This window comes from Bos mutus, chromosome X, assembly GCF_027580195.1.
Source record: "Bos mutus isolate GX-2022 chromosome X, NWIPB_WYAK_1.1, whole genome shotgun sequence".
NCBI lineage: Eukaryota > Metazoa > Chordata > Mammalia > Artiodactyla > Bovidae > Bos > Bos mutus.
In genome coordinates, this window is record NC_091646.1 from 79993747 (window position 1) to 80015634 (window position 21888).

General features: G+C 41.6%; 1 protein-coding gene across 1 annotated transcript in view; it reads left to right on the forward strand.

Moving 5' to 3' along the window:
* Positions 1–263: 263 nt before the first annotated feature.
* The window catches only part of FAM120C (family with sequence similarity 120 member C), a 124731-nt gene continuing 103106 nt past the window's right edge, over positions 264–21888 (forward strand). The window contains exon 1 of the mRNA XM_070366291.1: positions 264–1243. Coding sequence (XP_070222392.1) covers positions 545–1243 — 699 coding nt within the window. The 5' untranslated portion in view covers positions 264–544. The remainder of the gene's footprint in view (positions 1244–21888) is intronic.

Sequence of the window (21888 nt, forward strand, 5' to 3'; positions counted from 1 at the left end):
TGCAAATCCTAAATGCCTATCAGGCCCCGCCCCTTGATACCTAGTGAATACAAGGGTAGACGAAGGTGGTAATTTAGTTCCAACTCTTTATCCTGAAGCCTTAGAAGAGAATACAACTCCCAGGATGCCCCGCTTCCCTGCCCCGCCCCCGCTACTCCCCCACCCCCGCCTCCAACTGGAAAGCGTGTACCACAGAGAAGAGGCAATATGGCTCCCGGAGGTGGCAGGAAAAGGCTTTACCCCTTTTGAAGCGGTGAAGAGCGGCGGCAGAGGGATACAAAAGTGACTAGAGCCTGTCATCGATTTTATCCTCCCAGCCTCTCCTGAGTCCGGTCGGCCTCTCCCCTTCTCTCCTCCCAAATCCAGTCAGCTGTCTCCTCTTCACCCCGCCCTCGTTCCCTCTCTAGCTCACCCTCCCCTCGGGAATCCTTTCCCCGCCCCCTCGCCCCCCGTGGAGTGCGCACGCGCCCGCCCCCAGCTTCGCGCCCAGATCGCCGCCTAGCTTGCTCGCGCAGCCGCCGTCTCATCTGCCCACCGACGAAGCATGGGCGTCCAGGGCTTCCAAGAGTTCCTGGAGAAGCGCTGTCCTGGGGCCGTGGTGCCCGTGGACCTCCTCAAACTCGCGCGCACGGTCTCGCGCCAGCAGCAGCAGCACCAGCATCGCCAACTGCCGCCTACGGCAGCCCTAGCGCCCGGGGCTCCACGCGCCGCCAGGGGCTCTGCGCCTCAGCAACCGCCATTCCCGCCCGCCGCCTTGGGCGCCTACTCCGGGGGCGCGGGGCCTACTCGGCACCATCACCCCGCTCACCACTTCCACCATCACGGCCAGGCGCACCCCGGCCTGCACCCGCCGCCGCCGCCGCCGCCGCCGCCCCCTCCGCTGCCCGGGGCCCGGGTGCTTGTGGACGCGGGCTCAGCGCTGCCGCGGCTTTATGGCGGCTACCAGACGGATTGGGTGTGTGGCGGCCAATGGAACGCCATGCTGGGCTACTTGTCAGCGCTCTGTCAGGCTTGTGCCTATCCCGGCGGCGACGGCCTGGAGCTGGTGGTCATGTTCCCCGGGGGCTTGGGTAAGGACCGGCTGGCCGAATGGGGCCGTCGGTGCCAGGCCGAGCGGCAGACAGCGCAACTGATCGTGGGACACGTGGGCAACAAGGGCACCCCTCCTCCTCGGGCCTGGTTCCTGCCACCGGCCTGCCTGAGCCACTGCGTGAGGCTAGCACTCATCCGCTTCCGGGTCAAGGTGAGGGAGGGGCCGGATCTTAAATAACTCGCCCCACACCTATTCCCTCAACTAAACACCTAACCACCCACCCACTTACCTTTCTCCCATTTACCCACTCACCGCCCAGTCAGCTAACCCACTTGCCTAAGCACCCTTGATCATTTTATCCATCTACCCAACCCTTCATACCACCCCCTACTGATTCGCTCACCTGCATAACCACATCTCTCTGCCCATGTCGTCCCAATAACCCCCTTTACCCAGTTGGCCTATCTCTGGATTTTAGCAGAATTTCTTTTGTAGCTCCATCTTTCTCCTGCTGTTTTCTGCCTCAGGCTGAAATGCCCTTTTCAAATTTTACAGTTGACATCCTTCTGTTTCTCTTTCCAACCCTGCAGCAGATCAGTTAAACATGTTAATTGAACACCTTTCTTCTACAACTTTTCCCCGATTTTTGAACCATTGCTTCTTTTGCACCCATCTGTCCATTCAACCATTTTCATTTCAACCTGTTTCTATCTCATCCTTCCTTAGCCTAAACAAACAAACAAACCGACTGGTTCACTTTTCAACAAGTATTAACCCACTAAGAGTAAGGTGTTTAAAAGACATGTGAGACATGGTTCCTGCCCTTGGAAAATCAGAATATACACATGAAACATTTATTCAATGATATAAATGTGTTATGTGATTACGCTTTATGGTAAAGATTGTAAGTATAGTACTTGTTTGGTGTATGTGTGTTGGGGGGCAATATTTGGGCTAAAATGCTCAGAGGAGGCTTTCTTGAAGTTGGACCTCACCTGGATCTTTTAAGAATGAATTGGATTTGAATTACTTGCAGGCTTGGGAAGAGGCTTCTTTAAAGGAGAGAAAGAAAGTGAGCAGAAGCAAATGGGAATATCAAGCATGTGAGGCCTCATGGGGGCCAGTCTAATCTCTGCATTGGGTCACTGCATATGGAGGGGCCTGGAGAACAGCTTGGCAGCACCCCCCAGTTCTTGGTACAACTGCTGTTGCTTTGTTTCTTTCCCATACTCTTAAGTTTCAAGTTCCTACGTGTAGGGAATAGCAAGGCTTGAGAATTAAAGGAGTTGGGCAGGAAAAAAAAAAGTAGTACAGGGTTGAGTAGGACAGAACCACAAACCTATTCCCCAACCAAGGCTCTTGAGGATGTACACACAGTCAGAAGACGACATGGAACTGGAATCATAAACTAAGGAAATGGTGCTGGGTGGAGTAATGAGGAGGGGAAAATCTCAGCTGAGAGGTTGAAAGACCCACGTAAAGAAACTTGCAGTGGTCATACAGCTTTTGGCTGAAGTCTAGTCATGCTAGACTTCTTGTGCTCAGCATCTAATACGTGCCTAGGCTGGGTAGATTATAGCTGTTTTTAATAATTTTTTTTAAAATTCAATCATAAGCTATCTCAATACAAAGTGGAAGAAATATATATATCAGACTCCATTTGCTTGCCTTCCTGACGGGGCATTTTTTCAGTAGTTTGTCCATTCATGGCCATTCTTTCCAGTTTGTTTTCACTGCTACCACTCCATCTTTAAGGACTTTTTACCTCATTGTCATTAACTTGGTTGCTGTCAACAGTGACTAAGGTTGATGGAATGCTCACTGTGTGCCAGCTGCTAATCTGGGTGCTTTATCAAATGAAAATTATATCATTTGATCCTCACAATAACCTGTGAAACAGTATTATCGTTTTTCAAACTAGGGAACTGAGGAACAGGAGGTTTAGGAACTTGCCCAGAGTCACCTGGCAATAAATGGCAGAGCTAGGATACATGCCCAGGTGATCTGGCTCCAAAGCTCATGCTCTTAGCAACAGTGCTCTAAGATGAAGCCTTCTAAAGTGCCAGATTAAATCATTTCCATATTGGACTAAAATCTTCTCTGGCTTCTGGGTAAAGACAGGTTTGGGGCTGTTTGTTGTTATTTGTTGAGTACCTATAGGCTAGTAATATGTTGATTGCTGAGGATTCAGAGTGAGGTCAGGGGATCACTACCCTCAAGAAGGTTAGATTTTAGTAAACGAGACAAGCTGAAAACAAAGTTGCAGATACTGTGAGCTAATTGCTCATGATTGAAAAATATGGTCCCTGTAGGGAGTATTGGTTAATTCTGGTTGAGAGTGAAAATTGAGGGAGGTTTCACAGATTGGTACTGAGCCTTGAAGAGGTCTGGAAAGGGTGGTTCAGAGAGTGGACACAGATGTGGAGACATAAAATGGCCTTTGAGCTCTGAATAGATTTTGATTAGAGGTTGGCAGGGTAGTTGAACACTGGGTTTGTGGTTTTCCAACTTCTTTGTTCATGCATATCATCAGCAAACATTTTTGAGAGGCAACCCTAAAATGACCTACTAAGATTCTTCAATACACATAGGCTCACTTTTAAAATCCCAGCAGTTCATAAAAAATGTATCTTGGATTGGATAGATGGATTCCCTGGTGGCTTAGATGGTAAAGCGTCTGCCTACAATGCGGGAGACCCGGGTTCAATCCCTGGATTGGGAAGATCTGGAGAAGGAAATGGCAAGTACTCCAGTACTCTTGCCTGGAGAATCCCATGGATGGAGGAGCCTGATAGGCTACAGTCCATGGGGTCGCAAAGAGTTGGACACGACTGAGCGACTTCATTTTCACTTTTTTTTTTTTTTTTTTTGCAAAGCAAATGTAGTAAACATGGTAAAGTCTCAGTCGTGATTAGTTTAATGTTCACTATGAAATTGTTTGAACTTTGCTATATGTTTAAAGTTTTTTGTAACAAAATGTTGGGGGAAAAATTTCTCAGTAGTCATAAGCACTACTGTTTGCAAAATATGTCTTGTTTCCCATGCTAGATTATAAACAACTCTTTGATCTTTTCATAGTCTCCATAATAACTTGTTTATTTTAGGTGCAGGATATCTTTTTCCTTCAATGAAGAGGTTCAGTTCAGTTCAGTTGCTCAGTCGTGTCCGACTCTTTGCGACCCCATGAATCGCAGCACACCAGGCCTCCCTGTCCATCACCAACTCCCAGAGTTTACCCAAACTCACGTCCATTGAGTCAGTGATGCCATCCACCCATCTCATCCTCTGTCGTCCCCTTCTCCTCCTGCCCCCAGTCGCTCCCAGCATCAGGGTCTTTTCCATTGAGTCAACTCTTCGCATGAGGTGGTCAAAGTATTGGAGTTTCAGCTTCAGTTTCAGCTTCAGCATCAGTCCTTCCAATGAACACCCAGGACTGATCTCTTTAGGATGGACTGGTTGGATCTCCTTGCAGTCCAAGGGACTCTCAAGAGTCTTCTCCAACATCAACGTTCAAAAGCCTCAATTCTTCAGCGCTCAGCTTTCTTCACAGTCCAACTCTCACATCCATACATGACCACTGGGAAAACCATAGCCTTGACTAGACGGACCTTTCTTGACAAAGTAATGTCTCTGCTTTTTAATGTGCTATCTAGTTTTAACTTTCCTTCCAAGGAGTGAGTGTCTTTCAATTTCATGGCTGCAATCACCATCTGCAGTGGTTTTGGAGCCCAAAAAAATAAAGTCTGCCACTGTTTCTCTATTTCCCATGAAGTGATGGGACCAGATGCCATTATCTTTAAGCCAACTTTTTCACTCTCCTCTTTCACTTTCATCAAGAGGCTCTTTAGTTCCTCTTCACTTTCTGCCATAAGAGTGGTGTCATCTGCATATCTGAGATGAAATGAAGAGGTTAGTGATCTTAATAGAATGCATTGTAGGAATGACTTTTTAAAAGTGTGTAGTGTGGCTCTTAATATGGTGGATTTAAGACTGGCTCCAAACTGCATCTGTAAAGTATCTGTAGATGTAATCAGTGACTGAAGTTTTCTCTCCTTGTTCTGGTCAGTGGTTGTTGTCGGAGTGATGGAGAACTTCTTGGTTTCTAACACAGACTTGAAAGGTGTTGGTTAATAACTGATTGTGGTTTGCATTTTCAGGGGGGGTGTTTCACTGTCTTGAAGATAACAGTTTTTCACTTGAATGATTTGCATGCTTTCCATTTCTTTTGACTGAAATGCTAGTGATTCAGTCCAAAACCCACTAGTGTATTTCTCCTTCCCTTGGTTCTGTTCTTGAGTCTAGGTCACAAGTTCAGCCTTTATTCCCAATCTGACTTTCATTTGTGATAGAGAAAATAGAGGGATTAAATAAAAGATAAATTGCCAGATTGTCTGTTTAGGTTTAAACAATTTAGGACTTCCCTTGAAAATATTCAGTGTTATATTTTACTGGGATGAATTTTTGTTATTTGGTTGGTTTCAATTGTATGTTCTGCAAACCTTTGTACGTGATCATTGCCAGTAGCACAAAAATTAAGTAAAACCACAAATCGCTACCTAATCTCTTCCCAAGGGTCTCAGAGCAACCATAAAGCAGTTTTAGAATGTGGTTTCAAAGGTGATGTAGTGTGGTTAATGGTACGAATACTTTGTTTTAATGGTTAGTATATATATATTACAAAAAAATAGAACACATGAAACCCGTAGTTTCATAGGTATAACTCTTTAGAATGAGGCCAATTTTTAAAAAGTAAGTTGATTTAAATAAAAGTATTAAGGTACAGCACTTGGATATAGTACTTGGAGGGGCTTCCCTGGTGGCTTAGTGGTAAAGAATCCACCTGCTAATGCAGAAGATGTGGGTTTGATCTATGGGTCAGGAAGATCCCCTGGAGAAGAAAATGCCTAGCCACTCCAGTATTCTTGCCTGGCACATGCCATGGACAGAGGAGCCTGGTGGGCTGTAGTCCATGGAGTTGCAAAATAGTGAGACATGACCTTGCGACTAAACAACAACAGTACTTGGATGTTGCGGAAATCATGTTGATAGTAAATGAATAAAGTTTGAGAAATCTGACCAAGAGCATACACCATTTTGTGCTTCTGTTCTCTAGAATACAGTATAGCAGTGGCTGCTGTGGCTCCTGATTATTATTTTCTTTGCCACTTTATTTTTAATTGAAGGATAATTGCTTTACAGAATTTTGTTGTTTTCTGTAAAACATCAACAAGAATCAGCCATAGGTAAAACCATGTCCCCTCCCTCCCATCGCCCTCCCCATCCCACCCTTCTAGATTGTCACAGTTTGAGCCCCTGTTTGAGTTCCTGAGTCATACAGAAAATTCCCATTGGCTGTCTATTTTACATATGGTATTGTACGTTTCCATGTTATTCTCTCCATACATCTCACTCCTTCTTCCCCTCTCCCCATGTCCAAGGTCTGTTCTCTATGTCTGTTTTTCCACTGCTGCCATGAAAATAAATTCATAAGTACCATCTTTCTAGACTCTGTATATATGTCATTATATGGTATATATATTTCCTCTTACTACACTCTGTATAATAGGCTCTAGGTTTGTCCACTTCATTACAATGGACTCAAATGCATTCCTTTTAAGGCTGAGTAATATTTCATTGTATATATGTACCACAGCTTCCTCGTCCATTCATCTGTCAATTGATATCTAGATTGCTTCCATGTTCTAGCTATTGTAAATAGTGCTGCAATGAACATTGGGGTACAGGTGTCTTTTTCAGTGTTGGTTTCCTCAGGGTATATGCCTAGGACTGAGATTGCTGTGTCATATGGAGGTTTTATTCCTAGTTTAAGGAATCTCCATACCATCTTCCATAGTGGCTGTATCAGTTTACATTCCCACCAGCAATGCAAGAGGGTTCACTTTTCTCCACTCCCTCTCCAGTGTTTATTGTTTGTAGACTTTTTGATGGCCATTCTGCCTGGTGTGAGGTGGTATCTTAGTATAGTTTTGATTTTCATGTCTCTAATAATGAGCAATGTTGAGCATCTTTTCATGTGTTTGTTAGCCATCTGTATGTCTTCTTGGAAAAATGTCTGTTTAAGTCTTTTCCCCCACTTTTTGATTGGGTTGTTTGTTCTTCTGCCATTGAATTGTATGAGCTGCTTGTATATTTTGGAAATTAATTCTTTGTCAGTTGTTTCCTTTGCTATTATTTTCTCCCATTCTGAGAGTTGTATTTTCACCTCACCTTGTTTGTAGTTTCCTTTGCTGTGCAAAAGCTTTCAAGTTTAATTAGGTCCCACTTGTTTATTTTTGTTTTATTTCCATTACTCTAAGAGGTGAGTCATAGAGGATCTTGCTTTGATTTATGTCATCAAGTGTTTTTCCTGTTTTCCTCTAAGAGTTTTATAGTTCTGGTCTTACATTTAGGTCTTTAATCCATTTTGAGTTTATCTTTGTGTATGGTGTTAGGAAGTGTTCTAATTTCATTCTTTTGCATGTAGCTGTCCAGGTTTCCTAGTACCACATACTGAAGAGGCTGTCTTTGCCCCATTTTTTATTCTTGCCTCCTTTGTCAAAAATAAGGTACCCATAGGTGCCTGGTTTTATCTCTGGACTCTCTATCTTGTTACATTGGTCCCTATTTCTGTTTTTGTGCCAGTGCCATACTGTCTTGATGACTGTAGCTTTGTAGTATAATCTGTAGTCAGGAAGGTTGATTCCTCCAGCTCCATTCTTCTTTCTCAAGACTGCTTTGGCTATTCAGGGTCTTTTCTGTTTCCATATGAATTGTGAAATTTTTTGTTCTAGTTCTGTGAAAAAATGCCATTGGTAATTTGATAGGGATTGCATTGAATCTGTAGATTGCATTTGGTATATAGTCATTTTCACAATACTGATTCTTCCTACCTAGGAATATGGACTGTCTCACGATCTGTTTATGTCATCCTTGATTTTTTTTCATCAGTGTCTCATAATTTTCTGTATACAGTTCTTTTGTTTCCTTAGGTAGGTTTATTCCTAGATATTTTTTGTTCTTGTTGCAATGGTGAATGGGATTGATTCCTTAATTTCTCTTTCTGATTTTTCATTGTTAGTATATAGGAACGCAGGTGATTTCTGTGTATTGACTTTGCTAAATTCCCTGATTAGATCTAGTGATTTTCTGATAGTATCTTTAGGGTTTTTATTTATAGTACCAGTCCATCCTAAAGGAGATCAGTCCTGGGTGTTCATTGGAAGAACTGATGTTGAAGCTGAAACTCCAGTACTTTGGCCACCTGATGCGAAGAGCTGACTCATTTGAAAAGACCCTGATGATGCTGGGAAAGATTGAGGGCAGGAGGAGAAGGGGACGACAGAGGATGAGATGGTTGGATGGCATCACCAATTCAATGGACATGGGTTTGGGTGGACTCCGGGAGTTGGTGATGGACAGGGAGGCCTGGCATGCTGGGGTTCATGGGGTCGCAAAGAGTTGGACACGACTGAGCAACTGAACTGAACTGATGTATTGTCATCTGCAAACAGTGAGAGTTTTACTTCTTTTCCGATCTGGATTCCTTTTATTTCTTTTCTCTAATTGCCATAACTAGGACCTCTCAAAACTGTGTTGAATACTAGTGGTGAGAGTGGACACGCTTGTCTTGTTCCTGATGTTAAAGGAAATGCTTTTATTTTTACATCATTGAGAAGTGTTTCCTGTGGGCTTATCATATATGGCCTTTTCTATGTTGAGGCAGGTTCTGTCTATGCCGATTTTTTGAAATGTTTTTATCATAAATGGTTGCTGAATTTTGTCAGAGGCTTTTTCTTCATCTATTGAGATGATCATATGGTTTTTATCTTTCAGTTTGTTAATATGGTGCATCACATTGAATGATTTGCATATATTGAAGAATCCTTGCATCCCTGTAATAAACCTGGCTTGATCATGGTGTTTGAGCCTTTTGTTGAATTCTGTTTGCTAGAATTTTGTTGAGGATTTTTGCATCTCTGTTCATCAGTGATATTTGCCTGTAGTTTGCTTTTTTTGTGTTGTCTTTGCCTGTTCTTGGTATCAGGGTGATTGTGGCCTTGTAGAATGAGTTTGGAAGTGTTCCTTTCTCTGCAATTTTTTGAAAGAGTTTCAGAAAAATATTCATTAGCTTTTCTCTAAATGCTTGATAGAATTCCCCTGTGAAGCCATCTGGCCCTGGTGTTTTGCTTTTGGGGAGATTTTTTATCACAGTTTTGATTTCATCGTTTGTAATTGGCCTGTTCATAATTTCTATTTCTTCCTGGTTCAGCCTTGGGAAGTTAAACTTTTCTAAGAATATGTCCATTTCCTCTTGGTTGTCCATTTTGTTAGCATATACTTGTTCATAATATTCTGTTATGATCCTTTGTATTTCTGTCTTGTCTGTTGTAACCTCTCCTTTTTCATCTCTAATTTTGTTAGTTTGATTTTTTTCTCGATGAATATGGCTAGTGGTTTGTCAGTTTTGTTTATCATCTCAAAGAACTAGCTTTAATTTTATTAATCTTTGCTATTGTTTTCTTCATTTCTTTTTCATTTATTTCTGCTCTGATATTTATGATTTTTTTCCTTCTGCTGACTTTGGGGACTTTTTGTTCTTCTTTTTCCAGCTGCTTTAGTTGTAGTTAGGTTGTCTATTTAGTGCTTTTCTTGGTTCTTGAGGTAGAATTGTATTGCCGTAAACTTCTTTCTTCGAACTACTTTTTCTGAGCCCCATAGGTTTTGGGTCATTGTATTTTTGTTGTCATATGTTTCTAGAAATCTTTTTATTTCCCTTGTTTCTTCAGTAACCTCTTCATTATTTAGTAGTGTATTATTTAATCTCCATGATTTTGTGTTCTGGGCAGTTTTTTCCCTGTAGTTGATAACTATTCTCATACCGTTGTGGTCAGAGAAAGACATTTGATACAATTTCAGTTTTCTTAAATTTCCTGAGGCTTGACTTGTGACTCAAGATGTGGTCTATTCTGGAAAATGTTCCATGTGCACTTGAGAAGAAATTGTATTCCTCTGCATTTGCATGGAAAGTCCTGAAGATACCAATTAGGTCCATTTGGTCTAATGATTCATTTAAGGTTTGTTTCTTTATTGATTCTCTGTTTTGATGATCTGTCCATTGGTAAACGGTGTGTTGAAGTCCCTTACTCTTATTGTGTTACTGTTGAGTTCCCCTCTTATGCGTGTTAGTGTTTGCCTTATGCGTTGAGGTTCTCCTATGTTGGGTACATAAATATTTGCAACTGTTACGTCTTCTTGGATCAATCATTTGATCATTATGTAGTATCCGTCTTTGTCTCTTATAATATTCTTTATTTTGAAGTCTATTTTGTCTGAAATAAGGATTGCCACTCTGGCTTTCTTTTGGTTTCCATTCACATAGAATATCTTTTTCTATCCTTTTACTTTCAGTCTGTATATGTCTCTAGGTCTGAAGTGTGTCTCTTGTAGGCAACATATATATGGATCTTGTTTTTGTATCCATTCTGTCAGTCTGTATCTTTTGGTTGGTGCATTTAATACGTTTACATTTAAGGTAATTAGTGATATGTATGTTCCTTAATGTATGTCAATACATTAAGAGAATGTATTGACATTTTCTTAATTGTTTTGGGTTTGTTTTTGTAGGTCTTTTCTTTCTCTTGTGTTCACTGGCTATGTAATTCTCTTTAGTATTTGTTGTAAGGCTGGTTTGGTGGTGCTAAATTCTCTTAACTTTTGTTTGTCTGTAAAGCTTTTGATTTCTCCATCAATTTTGAATGAGGTCTTTGCTGGGTATCATAATCTTAGTTGTAGATTTTTTTTCTTTCTTTCAGTACTTTAAATATATCTTGCCATTCCCTTTTGGCCTGCCACATTTCTCCTGAAAGATCCACTGTTAATCATATCAGTTTTCCCTTGTATGTTAACTTGTTGCTTTTCTCTTGATGCTTTTAGTATTCTTTCTTTGTGCTTAATCTCTGTTAACTTAATTAATATGTGTCTCAATGTTTTTCTCCTTGGGTTTATCCTGTAAGGGATTCTCTGCGCTTCTTGGACTTGATTATTTCCTTTCCTGTGTTGGGGAAGATTTTAACTATAATTTCTTCAGAAATTTTCTCAGTGCCTTTCTTTTTGTTTTTCTTCCTCTGGGACCCTTATAACTCAAATGTTGGTGTGTTTAATATTGTCCCAAATGTCTCTGAGGCTATCCTCAATTCTTTTCATACTTTTTTCTTTATTCTGATCTTCAGCAGTTATTTCCACCTTTCTGTCTTCTAGCTCACCTATCCAGTCTGCCTCAGTTATTTTGCTATTGATTCCTTCTAGAGTATTTTTAATTTCAGTAATTGTGTTTTTCATCTCTGTTTGCTTATTCTTTATTTCTTCTATGTCCTGGTGATTGTATTAACTGTGTTAATTGTTTCTTGCATTTTCTCCATTCTATTTTCAAGTCTTTGGGGCATCTTTACTGTCATTATTCTGAATTCTCTTTCAGGTAGATTGCTTATTTCCTCTTTGTGTATTTGGTCTTGTAAGTTTCTACCTTGTTCTTTCATTTGTACTGTATTTCTCTGTCTTTTCATTATTTTCCTAACTTGCTCCACTTGAGGTCTCCTTTTCCCAGGCTTTGGAGTTGTATTCCTTCTTCCTCTTGGTTTTTGCCCTTGGAGGGAAAGGTTGGTTGAGTGGTTTGTGTTGAATTCTTTTTAGGGGTGACGTCTGCCTGTGTTCTAGTCAGAGGAGACCAAGCTGATCAAGCAGATAATTACAGAAATACTGGGACATATACACACACTTCCACACATAAAGTTACAAGCAAAGTATTCTAAAGAAAAGAGTACAGGAGACTGACTTCGTGAAGAAGGGAAACGAAAAATGATATCAACCAATTAAAACCAGAGCTAGCTAATGCTCAATCTGAAAAACTGAGCCTGAGCAGAGTGCCAACTGGGGAATATAGCAAAGAGAGCTCAAGAATTTAATGTACTTGGTGAAAAAAAGAAAATGAAGGAAAATAGGGAAAAGAAAAAAAGAAAAGGAAAGGGTGGAAAAGAGGGTAAAAACAAGAGAAAAGAAAAATAGAAAAGCAAAGATAAATAGACATATGTGAAAGATTTATACATATTCAGGAATAGCTACAACTGGTAAGGAACTATAAGAAAAGCAGTCAAATATAGCAAAAACAAAATCTAAGAAATCCCCTAAAAAAGGGTTGAAAAAGGAAAAATAAATCTTAAAATGAGTTTTTTGTTTACAGGAAAAACAGAGGAAAACTCCACACCACCACAAAAGGCTAATGTGAAGGTAGAAATATGTAAGTGGAATAAACTGTGATTTATAAGAAAAAAAAAGTTTTCAAGGTCATAGTTCTTCTTGGCTGTGGATTCTGCCCCAGTGGATGGGGGCTGGATTAGTGTACTGTGATGCTTTCCTGGTTGGGGGAGCTTGTGCCTGTGTTCTCATTGATGTACCTATATCTCATCTCTCTGAAGGGCAATTCAGTTTCCACTAGTAGGTTTTGGGGTGTCTGGGTTCGGTATGTCTTTGGGCAGTCCGTCTAGCTTTAGCAGTGTTACACACATCTATTTCCACAGCTGTGTCAAAGCCCTCTCAGCATATCTTCATTGCCGCCAGCCCCCTACTTGTCCCTGGAATCTTTGCTGGTGCTTCTGTTCCCCAGTCCTGCCCTGCACTGCACTGCAAGACAAAGCTTGATAGATGGGGTCTTATGTGGATCTTTTCTCGGCTCCCAAACTGTGCACTCTGCTTTGCAGAGACCTGTGTGGGCTTCCCTCAGGCCCCTGAGGTCACCCTCTGCTTCGTGGGGCTTGTGTACACTTGTCTTGGCTCCCTGAGCCCACACTCTGCATTGTGCTCCTTGTGTTCACTTGTCTCAGCTCACCAGGTCCGCCCTCTATGTCTCAGGGCTTGTGTTCACTTGTTTCCGCAACCTGGGACCACCCTCTGCATCCTGGGGCTTATGTGCACTTGTCTCGGCTCCCTGGACCCGCTGTCTGGGTCTCGGGGCTTGTGTGCACTTGTTTTGTCTCATCAGTCAGCTCTCTATGTTGCAGGTCTTGTGTGCACTTGTCTTGGCTCTCCAGGCCTGCCCTCTGAGCTGCAAGGGTTGTGTGCGCTGGAGAGGTTTGTATGCTGCGCCTTGCTCGTCACCCCAGGCCCACCCTCTTCACTGGGGGACTTCTGTGGGCCTCTCTCAGTTCCCTGAGCCCACCATCTGCTCAGGGCCAGAGTCCGTGAGTTGTTTATGGGCTGAGTAGTGCAGCTTTTTCTGTTTTCTGCCCTCTAAGTCCTTGCTTTGCCAGTTTTCCCAGATTCTGCATCTCCCCCTTGGGCCTGCCTGTGAGGGAGGTTCCCAGCACACAGGAACTCTTCCTGCTTCAGGATTCCCTCCCTCCCTCGGGCACAAGCTCCCATCCAGAAGTTTTCTGTCTTTTCCCTTTTTATGTCTCCCGTTCTCTCTCCTACCTCATTCCAGGGAGCTTAACCTATCCCCCTGGAGGCCTGGAGTCTTCTGCTGTCACCTAGAAGTTGCTTTGTAGGCGTTGCTCTTTATCTTGATGAGTTTTTGATGTATTAGTGGTAAGGCTGGCAATTTCCCTGTCTTACTCCTCTGCCGTCTTCTTGCCTCCTGATTATTTAGTTATCCTCAGTCATTGACACATCCTGAAATGTTAGTGACTCTTCTAGATGCACCAGTGGTAGGAAAAATTACCACAATAGTAATTACTTCTGTTCTTGAGCACCAGGTTGTATAGCAAGTGCTTTTTATCTTGTTTAATCCACATAAGCTCTCAAAATATGTGCTTTTCTGCCCATTTAACAGTTGAATAACAGATGCAAAGAAGTGAAATGATTTTTCTTTGGTCTAGATATTAGTACTGTTCATGGGGTTCAAGCAAAAGGCAAAGGAGAAAGGGAAAGATATACCCTCTGAATGCAGGGTTGCAAAGAATAACAAGGAGAGATAAGAAAGCCTTCTGAAGTGAACAATGCAAACAAATAGAGGAAAACAATAGACTGGGAAAGACTACAGATCTCTTCAAGAAAATTGAAGATACCAAGGGAACGCTTCATGCAAAGATGGGCACAGTAAAAGACAGAATCGAAAAGGGCCTAACAGAAGAGATTAAGAGGAGGTGGCAAGAATACACAGAAGAACTATACAAAACAGCTATTAATTACCTGGGTAACCCCAATGGTGTGGTCACTCATCTAGAGCCAGACATCCTGGAGTGTGAAGTCAAGTGGCCTGAGGAAGCATCGCTATTAATAAAGCTAGTGGAGGTGGTGGAATTCCAGCTGAGCTATTTCAAATCCTAAAAGATGATGCTGTTAAAGTGCTGCACTCAGTATGCCAGCAAATTGGTAAAACTGAGCAGTGGCCACAGGACTGGAAAAGATCAGTTTTCATTCCAATATCAAAGAAGGGCAATGTCAAAGAAAGTTCAAACTACCACACAATTGCACTCATTTCACATGCTAGCAAAGTAATGCTCAAAATCCTTCAAGCTAGGCTTCAACAGTATGTGAACTGAAAACTTTCAGATGTGCACGCTGGATTTAGAAAAGGCAGAGGAACCAGAGATCAAATTGCCAACATCCATTGATCATAGAAAAAGCAAGAGAATTCCTGCAAAACATCTGCTTCATTGAATATGCTAAGCCTTTGACTGTGTGGGTCACGACAAACTGTGGAAAATTCTTCAAGAGATGGGAATACCAGACCACCTTATCTGCCTCCTGAGAAACCTGTATGCAGGTCAAGAAGCAACAGTTAGAACCAGACATGAAACAATGGACTGGTTCAAACCTGGGAAAGGAGTATGTCAAGGCTGTATGTTGTCACTGTACTAATTTCACCTATATGCAAAGTACATTATGTACTTACATGCAGAGTACATCACGTGAAATGCTGGGCTGGATGAAGCACAAGGTGGAATGAAGATTGCCAGGAGAAATATCAGTAACCTCAGATATGCAGATGACACCACAGAAAGTGAAGAGGAACTAAAGAGCCTCTTGATGAATATGAAAGAGGAGAGTGAAAAAGCTGGCATAATACTCAGCATTCAAAAAATGAAGATCATGGCATCTGGTTCCATCACTTAATGGCAAGTAGACGGAGCAACAATTGAAACAGTGACAGATTTTATTTTCTTGAGCTCCAAAATCACTGCAGATGGTGTATGTAGCCATGAAATTAAAAGACGCTTGCTCCTTAGAAGAAAAGCTATAACAAACCTGAGAGGCATATTAAAAAGCAGAGATATCACTTTGTCAGCAAACATACATCTAGTCAAAGCTATGGTTTTTCCAGTAGTCGTTTAAAGATGTGAGAATTGGACCATAAGGAAGGCAGGGTGCCGAAGAATTGATTCTTTCGAACTGTGGTGCTAGAAAAGGCTATTGAGAATTCCCTGGACTGCAAGGAGATCAAACCAATCAATCATAAAGGAAATCAAACCTGAATATTTATTGGAAGGAGTGATGCTGAAGCTGAAGCTCCAATTCTTTGGCCACCTGATGCGATGAGCCCACTCATTGGAAGAGGCCCTGATGCTGGGAAAGATGGAGGGCAGGAGGAGAAGGAGTCGACAGAGAATGACGTGGTTGGATGACATCAGCAACTCAATGGACATGCATTTGAGCAAACTCTGAGAGATAGTGAAGGATAGGGAATCCTGGTATACTGCAGTCCATAGGGTTGCAAAGAGTCCGACATGATCGGGTGAGTGAACAACAACAAAATATACAGTAAATAGTGTATAAAATTCTGTCCTGGATTTGTATTGCTTAAAGTCTGTTTCCACAGTTTCACATGGTTTCCTTTTTGTACATTCTTGTGTCAAATTGTACACTTTCTAGCCAGATAATATGCAATAAAATTTTGAAGAAGATTTATTGGGCACTTCTGTTCATTTGAGAAGGCAATGCCACCCCACTCCAGTACTCTTGCCTGGAAAATCCCATGGACAGAGGAGCCTGCTGGGCTGCAGTCCATGGGGTCGCTGAGGGTCGGACAGGACTGAGCGATTTGACTTTCACTTTTCACTTTCATGCGTTGGAGAAGGAAATGGCAACACACTCCAGTGTTCTTGCCTGTAGAATCCCAGGGACGGGGGAGCTTGGTGGGCTGCCGTCTATGGGGTCACACAGAGTCGGACACGACTGAAGTGACTTAGCATTAGCATATGTTCATTTGCTAAGTGGACAGTACTGCCAGTACAAGCAAATGTGTAAGCTCAGTGCCAAATGAGTGACTCATATAATGATTTTATAGGAATTCAAAAGTAGCAGTCTCTCTTTTTTCCTACTTTTTAAGTCTCTCCCTTTCTGGTTTCTTTCATTTATAAGTACATATGCATATATAAATAACCTTTAAAGAATAAAAACTTCCTCTTTGTTTTGTAATTCCCTTAATCCCTCTTCTTCCCTTTTAACCATCATTCTTGAAGATATAAGATTTTATTAATTTCCATTCCCTAGCCTATTGCCACTTGATTTGTGATGTCACCATTCTGAAGCCACCAAAACCATTTCCATTCTTACCCTTTATTAATGCTCTATAAGATATCCTTTCTTTGAATTTCCTTTCTTGGATTCCATAATGCAGCTTACTGCTGATTCTCCCATATAAGTCTCTAGTTGTTTCTCCTCCTCTTACTGCTTCCTTAAGCATTGGTGCTCTCATGATTTCTGCCCTAGCCCTATTTTTCTACATACATATTCTGAGCAATCTCATCTGTTATTATGGCTTTAAGTGTTAACTGTATTATGATTATTCCTATAGCTGTTTTTCTCTAGCCCAGCCTCTCTCATAAGCTTTCAACACACCTTTTCAATGTCTTGTAGGTCACTTATATTAAAAAAAAAAAATCCAAAATGTCCTATAGGTCACTTATATTAAAAAATACCCAAGATGGAGTTCATTATTTTCCACCAAAACTTGTTCTACTTATGATGTTCTCTTTTTCTATGAATGTCATCTTTCATCCATTTCAAGCCAGAAACCATGGAGATCTTCTCAATTCTTCAGTCTTCCTGTCACTTCTCCTATCTACTTGGTCACCAGATCTTGTCACCTCTACCTCAAATATGTCTCCTGAATCCAGCTACTTCCACCCCCATTGCTGTAGTTCAGGCTGCCATCATTTCTTATCTGAACTGTGAAAATTGCCTCACTCTTTGTGCCATAGTCCATCTTATACATTTCTATCAGATAAGCTGACGTTTTCCTATGCCCAAAGATACCCAATGACTTTTTGCCTAACCTTACTAAACTCAGACTTGTGAGCATGGCAGACAATGCCATTCACACAGTCTGATCCCAAACTCTCTCCAGCTTACTTGGTGCTTACCTTTGCCCACACCTGTTCCAAACATTGGAAGGTCCCAACCATTCTGAACTTTCTTTTTTTAACATTCTAGACATACTATGTCTTCTCATATAGTGCTTTTCTTATTTAACTCTCACTCTTTGTGTAGCAGATTCCTACTTATTCTTGCTAAAATGTTGTCACTATGAAACCTTTCCCAGCCAAGGTAAATGATGCCTTCCCTAGTGCTATCAGAGTGCTTTTAAAAAAAAAATTCTCATTTTTTTTTCTCATAGTATTTTCATATCACATTATGATTCTCTTTTTTTTTTCTCCCATGCCATGTACACTGTATCCCTAGAACTTACTTACCTTATGACTGGAAATTTGTATGTCACTCAGTTCAGTTGCTCAGTTGCGTCTGACTCTTTGTGATCCCATGGACTGCAGCACGCCAGTCTTCCCTGTCTATCACCAGCTCCCAGAGCTTGCTCAAACTCCTCCCCATTGAGTCGGTGATGCCATCCAACCATCTCATCCTCTATCATCCCCTTCTCCTCCCCACTTCAATCTTTCCCAGCATCAGGGGCTTTTCCAATGAGTCAGTTTTTTGAGTTAGGTGCCGAAGGTGTTGGAGCTTCAGTTTCAGCGTCCACCCTTCCAATGAATATTCAGGACTGATTTCTTTAGGATTCACTGGTTTGATCTCCTTGCAGTCCAAGGAACTCTCAAGAGGCTTCTGCAACACCACAGTTCGAAAGCATCAGTTCTTCAGTCTCAGGTTTCTTTATGGTCCAACTCTCACATCCATACATGACTACTGGAAAAACCATAGCTTTGACTAGATGGACGTTTGTTGGCAAAGTAATGTCTCTACTATTTAATATGCTGTCTAGGTTGGTCATAGCTTTTCTTCCAAGTAGCAAGTGTCTTTTAATTTCATGGCTGCAGTCACCATCAGTGGTGATTTTAGAGCCCAAGAAAACAAACTCAGTCACTGTTTCCATTGTTCCCCATCTATTTGCCTGGATGCCATGATCTTAGTTTTCTGAATGTTGAGTTTTAAACCAGCTTTTTCACTCTCCTCTTTCACTTTCATCAAGAGGCTGTTTAGTTCCTCTTCACTTTCTACCATAGGGGTGGTGTCATCTGCATCTGAGGTTACTGATATTTTTCCTGGCAATCTTGATTCCAGCTTTTGCTTCATCCAGCCCAGCATTTTGCATGATATACTCTACATATAAGTTAAATAAGCAGGATGACAATATACAGCCATTAGGTACTCCTTTCCCAATTTGGAACCAGTCTGCTGTTCCATTTCAGTTCTAACGGTTGGTTCTTTTTTTTTTTTTTTTTTTAATTATTTTTTTTTTACTTTACAACATTGTATTGGTTTTGCCATACATCAACATGCATCTGCCACAGGTGTACACGTGTTCCCCATCCTGAACCTCCCTCCCCATACCATCCCTCTGGGTCATCCCAGTGCACCAGCCCCAAGCTTCCTGTATCCTGCATCGAACCTGGACTGGTGATTCGTCTCTTATATGATATTATACATGTTTTAATGCCATTCTCCCAAATCATCCCCCCCCCCAGCCATTAAAAAGAATACACTTGAATCAGTTCTAATGAGGTGGATGAAACTGGAGCCTATTATACAAAGTGAAGTAAGCCAGAAAGGAAAACACCACTACAGTATACTAACGCATATATATGGAATTTAGAAAAATGGTAATGGTTGGTTCTTAATGACTTGCATACAGATTTCTGAGGAGGCAGGTAAGGTGTTCTGATATTAGCATCTCTTGAAGAATTTTCCAAGTTTGTTGTGATCAATACTGTCAAAGTCTTTGGTATAGTCAATAAAGACGAAGTAGATGTCTTTCTGGAACTCTCTTCCTTCTTCTATCATCCTATGGATGTTGGCAATTTGATCTCTGGTTCCTCTGCCTTTTCTAAATCCAGCTTGAACATCTGGAACTTTTTGATTCACATATTGTTGAAGCCTCACTTGGAGAATTTTGAGCATTACTTGGCTAGTGGGTGAGATGAGCACAATTGTGTATAGTTTGAACATTCTTTGGTATTGCCTTTCTTTGGGATTGGAATGAAAACACCTTTTCCAATCTTGTGGCCACTGCTGAGTTTTCCCAATTTGCTGGCATATTGAGTGCAGCACTTTCAAAGCATCTTCTTTCAAGTTTGAAATGGCTCAACTGGAATTCCATCACCTATCAGAGATCAAATTGCCAACATCCACTGGATCATTGAAAAAGCAAGAGAGTTCCAGAAAAACATCTATTTCTGCTTTATTGACTATGCCAAAGCCTTTGACTCTGTGGATCACAATAAACTGTGGAAAATTCTGAAAGAGATGGGAATACCAGACCACCTGACCTGCCTCTTGAGAAACCTGTATGCAGGTCAGGAAGCAACAGTTAGAACTGGACATGGAACAACAGACTGGTTCCAAATAGGAAAAGGAGTACGTCAAGCCTGTATATTGTCACCCTGCTTATTTAACTTATATGCAGAGTACATCATGAGAAACGCTGGGCCGGAGGAAGCACAAGCTGGAATCAAGATTGCCAGGAGAAATATCAATAACCTCAGACATGCAGATGATAACACTCTTACAGCAGAAAGTGAAGAGGAACTAAAAAACCTCTTGATGAAAGTGAAAGAGGAGAGTGAAAAAGTTGGTTTAAAGCTCAACATTCAGAAAACGAAGATCATAGCATCTGGTCCCATCACTTCATGGAAAATCGATGGGGAAACAGTGGAAATAGTGACAGACTTTATTTTGTGGGGCTCCAAAATCACTGCAGATGGTGATTGCAGCCATGAAATTAAAAAACACTTACTCCTTGGAAGGAAAGTTATGACCAACCTAGATAGCATATTCAAAAGCAGAGACATTACTTTGCCAACAAAGGTCCGTCTAGTCAAGGCTATGGTTTTTCCAGTAGTCATGTATGGATGTGAGAGTTGGACTCTGAAGAAAGCTGAGCACCGAAGAATTGATACTTTTGAACTGTGGTGTTGGAGAAGACTCTTGAGAGTTCCTTGGACTGCAAGGAGATCCAACCAGTCCATTCTGAAGGAGATCAGCCCTGGGTGTTCTTTGGAAGTGTTGATGCTAAAGCTGAAACTCCAATACTTTGGCCACCTCATGTAAAGAGTTGACCCATTAGAAAAGACTCTGATGCTGGGAGGGATTGGGGGCAGGAGAAGAAGGGGACGACAGGATGAGATGGCTGGATGGCATCACCGACTCAATGAACGTGAATCTGAGTGAACTCCAGGTGTTGGGGATGGACAGGGAGGCCTGGCGAGTGGCAGAGAGTCACAGAGAGTCGGACACGACTCAGCAACTGAACTGAACTGAACTGAACTGAACACTTGCTTTGTTCATAGTGATGCTTCCAAAGGCCCACTTGACTTCACACTTAGGATGTCTGGCTGTAGGTGAGTGATCAGACCATCATGGTTATCTGGGCCATGAAGATCTTTTTTGTGTAGTTCTTTGTGTTCTTGCCACCTCTTCTTAATATCTTCTGCTTCTGTCAGGTCCATACCACTTATGTCCTTTATTGTGCTTATCTTCACATGAAATGTTCCCTTGGATCTCTAATTTTGTTGAAGAGATCTCTAGTCTTTCACCTCTGTTTCCTTGCATTGTTCACTGAGGAAGGCTTTCTTATCTTTCCTTGCTAATCTTTGGAACTCTGCATTCAAATGTGTATATCTTTTTTTTTCTCCTTTGCCTTTAGCTTCTCTTTTCTCAGCTATTTGTAAGGCCTCCTCAGACAACCATTTTGCCTTTTCGCATTTCTTTTTCTTGGGGGTGGCCTTGATCACTGCCTCCTGTACAGTGTCATGAACCTCCGTCCATATTTCTTCAGGCACTCTATCATATCTAATCCCTTGAATCTATTTGTCACTTCCACTGTATAATCATAAGGGATTTGATTTAGGTCATACCTGAATGGTCTAGTGGTTTTCCCTACTTTCTTCAATTTACGTCTATATTTGGCAATAAGCTGTTCATGATCTGAGTTGTTCATGATCTGAGTTTTTCATGATCTGAGCAACTGTCAGCTCCTGGTCTTGTTTGTGTTGACTATATAGAGCGTCTCCATCTTCAGCTGCAAAGAGTATAATCAGTCTGATTTCAGTAGTGACCATCTGGTGATGTCCATGTGTAGAGTCGTCTCTTGTATTATTGGAAGAGGGTGTTTGCTATGAGCAGTGCATTCTCTTCACAAAACTTTGCCCTGCTTCATTTTGTACTCCAAGGTCAAACTTGCCTGTTAACTCCAGGGATCTCTTGACTTCCTGCTTTTGCATTCCACTCCCCTGTGATGAAAAGAACATCTTTTATGTATGTTAGTTCTAGAAAGTCTTGTAGGTAGTCATAGAACCACTCAACTTCAGCTTCTTCTGCATTACTGATTGGGGCATAGACTTTGATTACTGTGATATTGCATGGTTTGCCTTGGAAATGAACAGAGATCATTCTGTCATTTTTGAGAC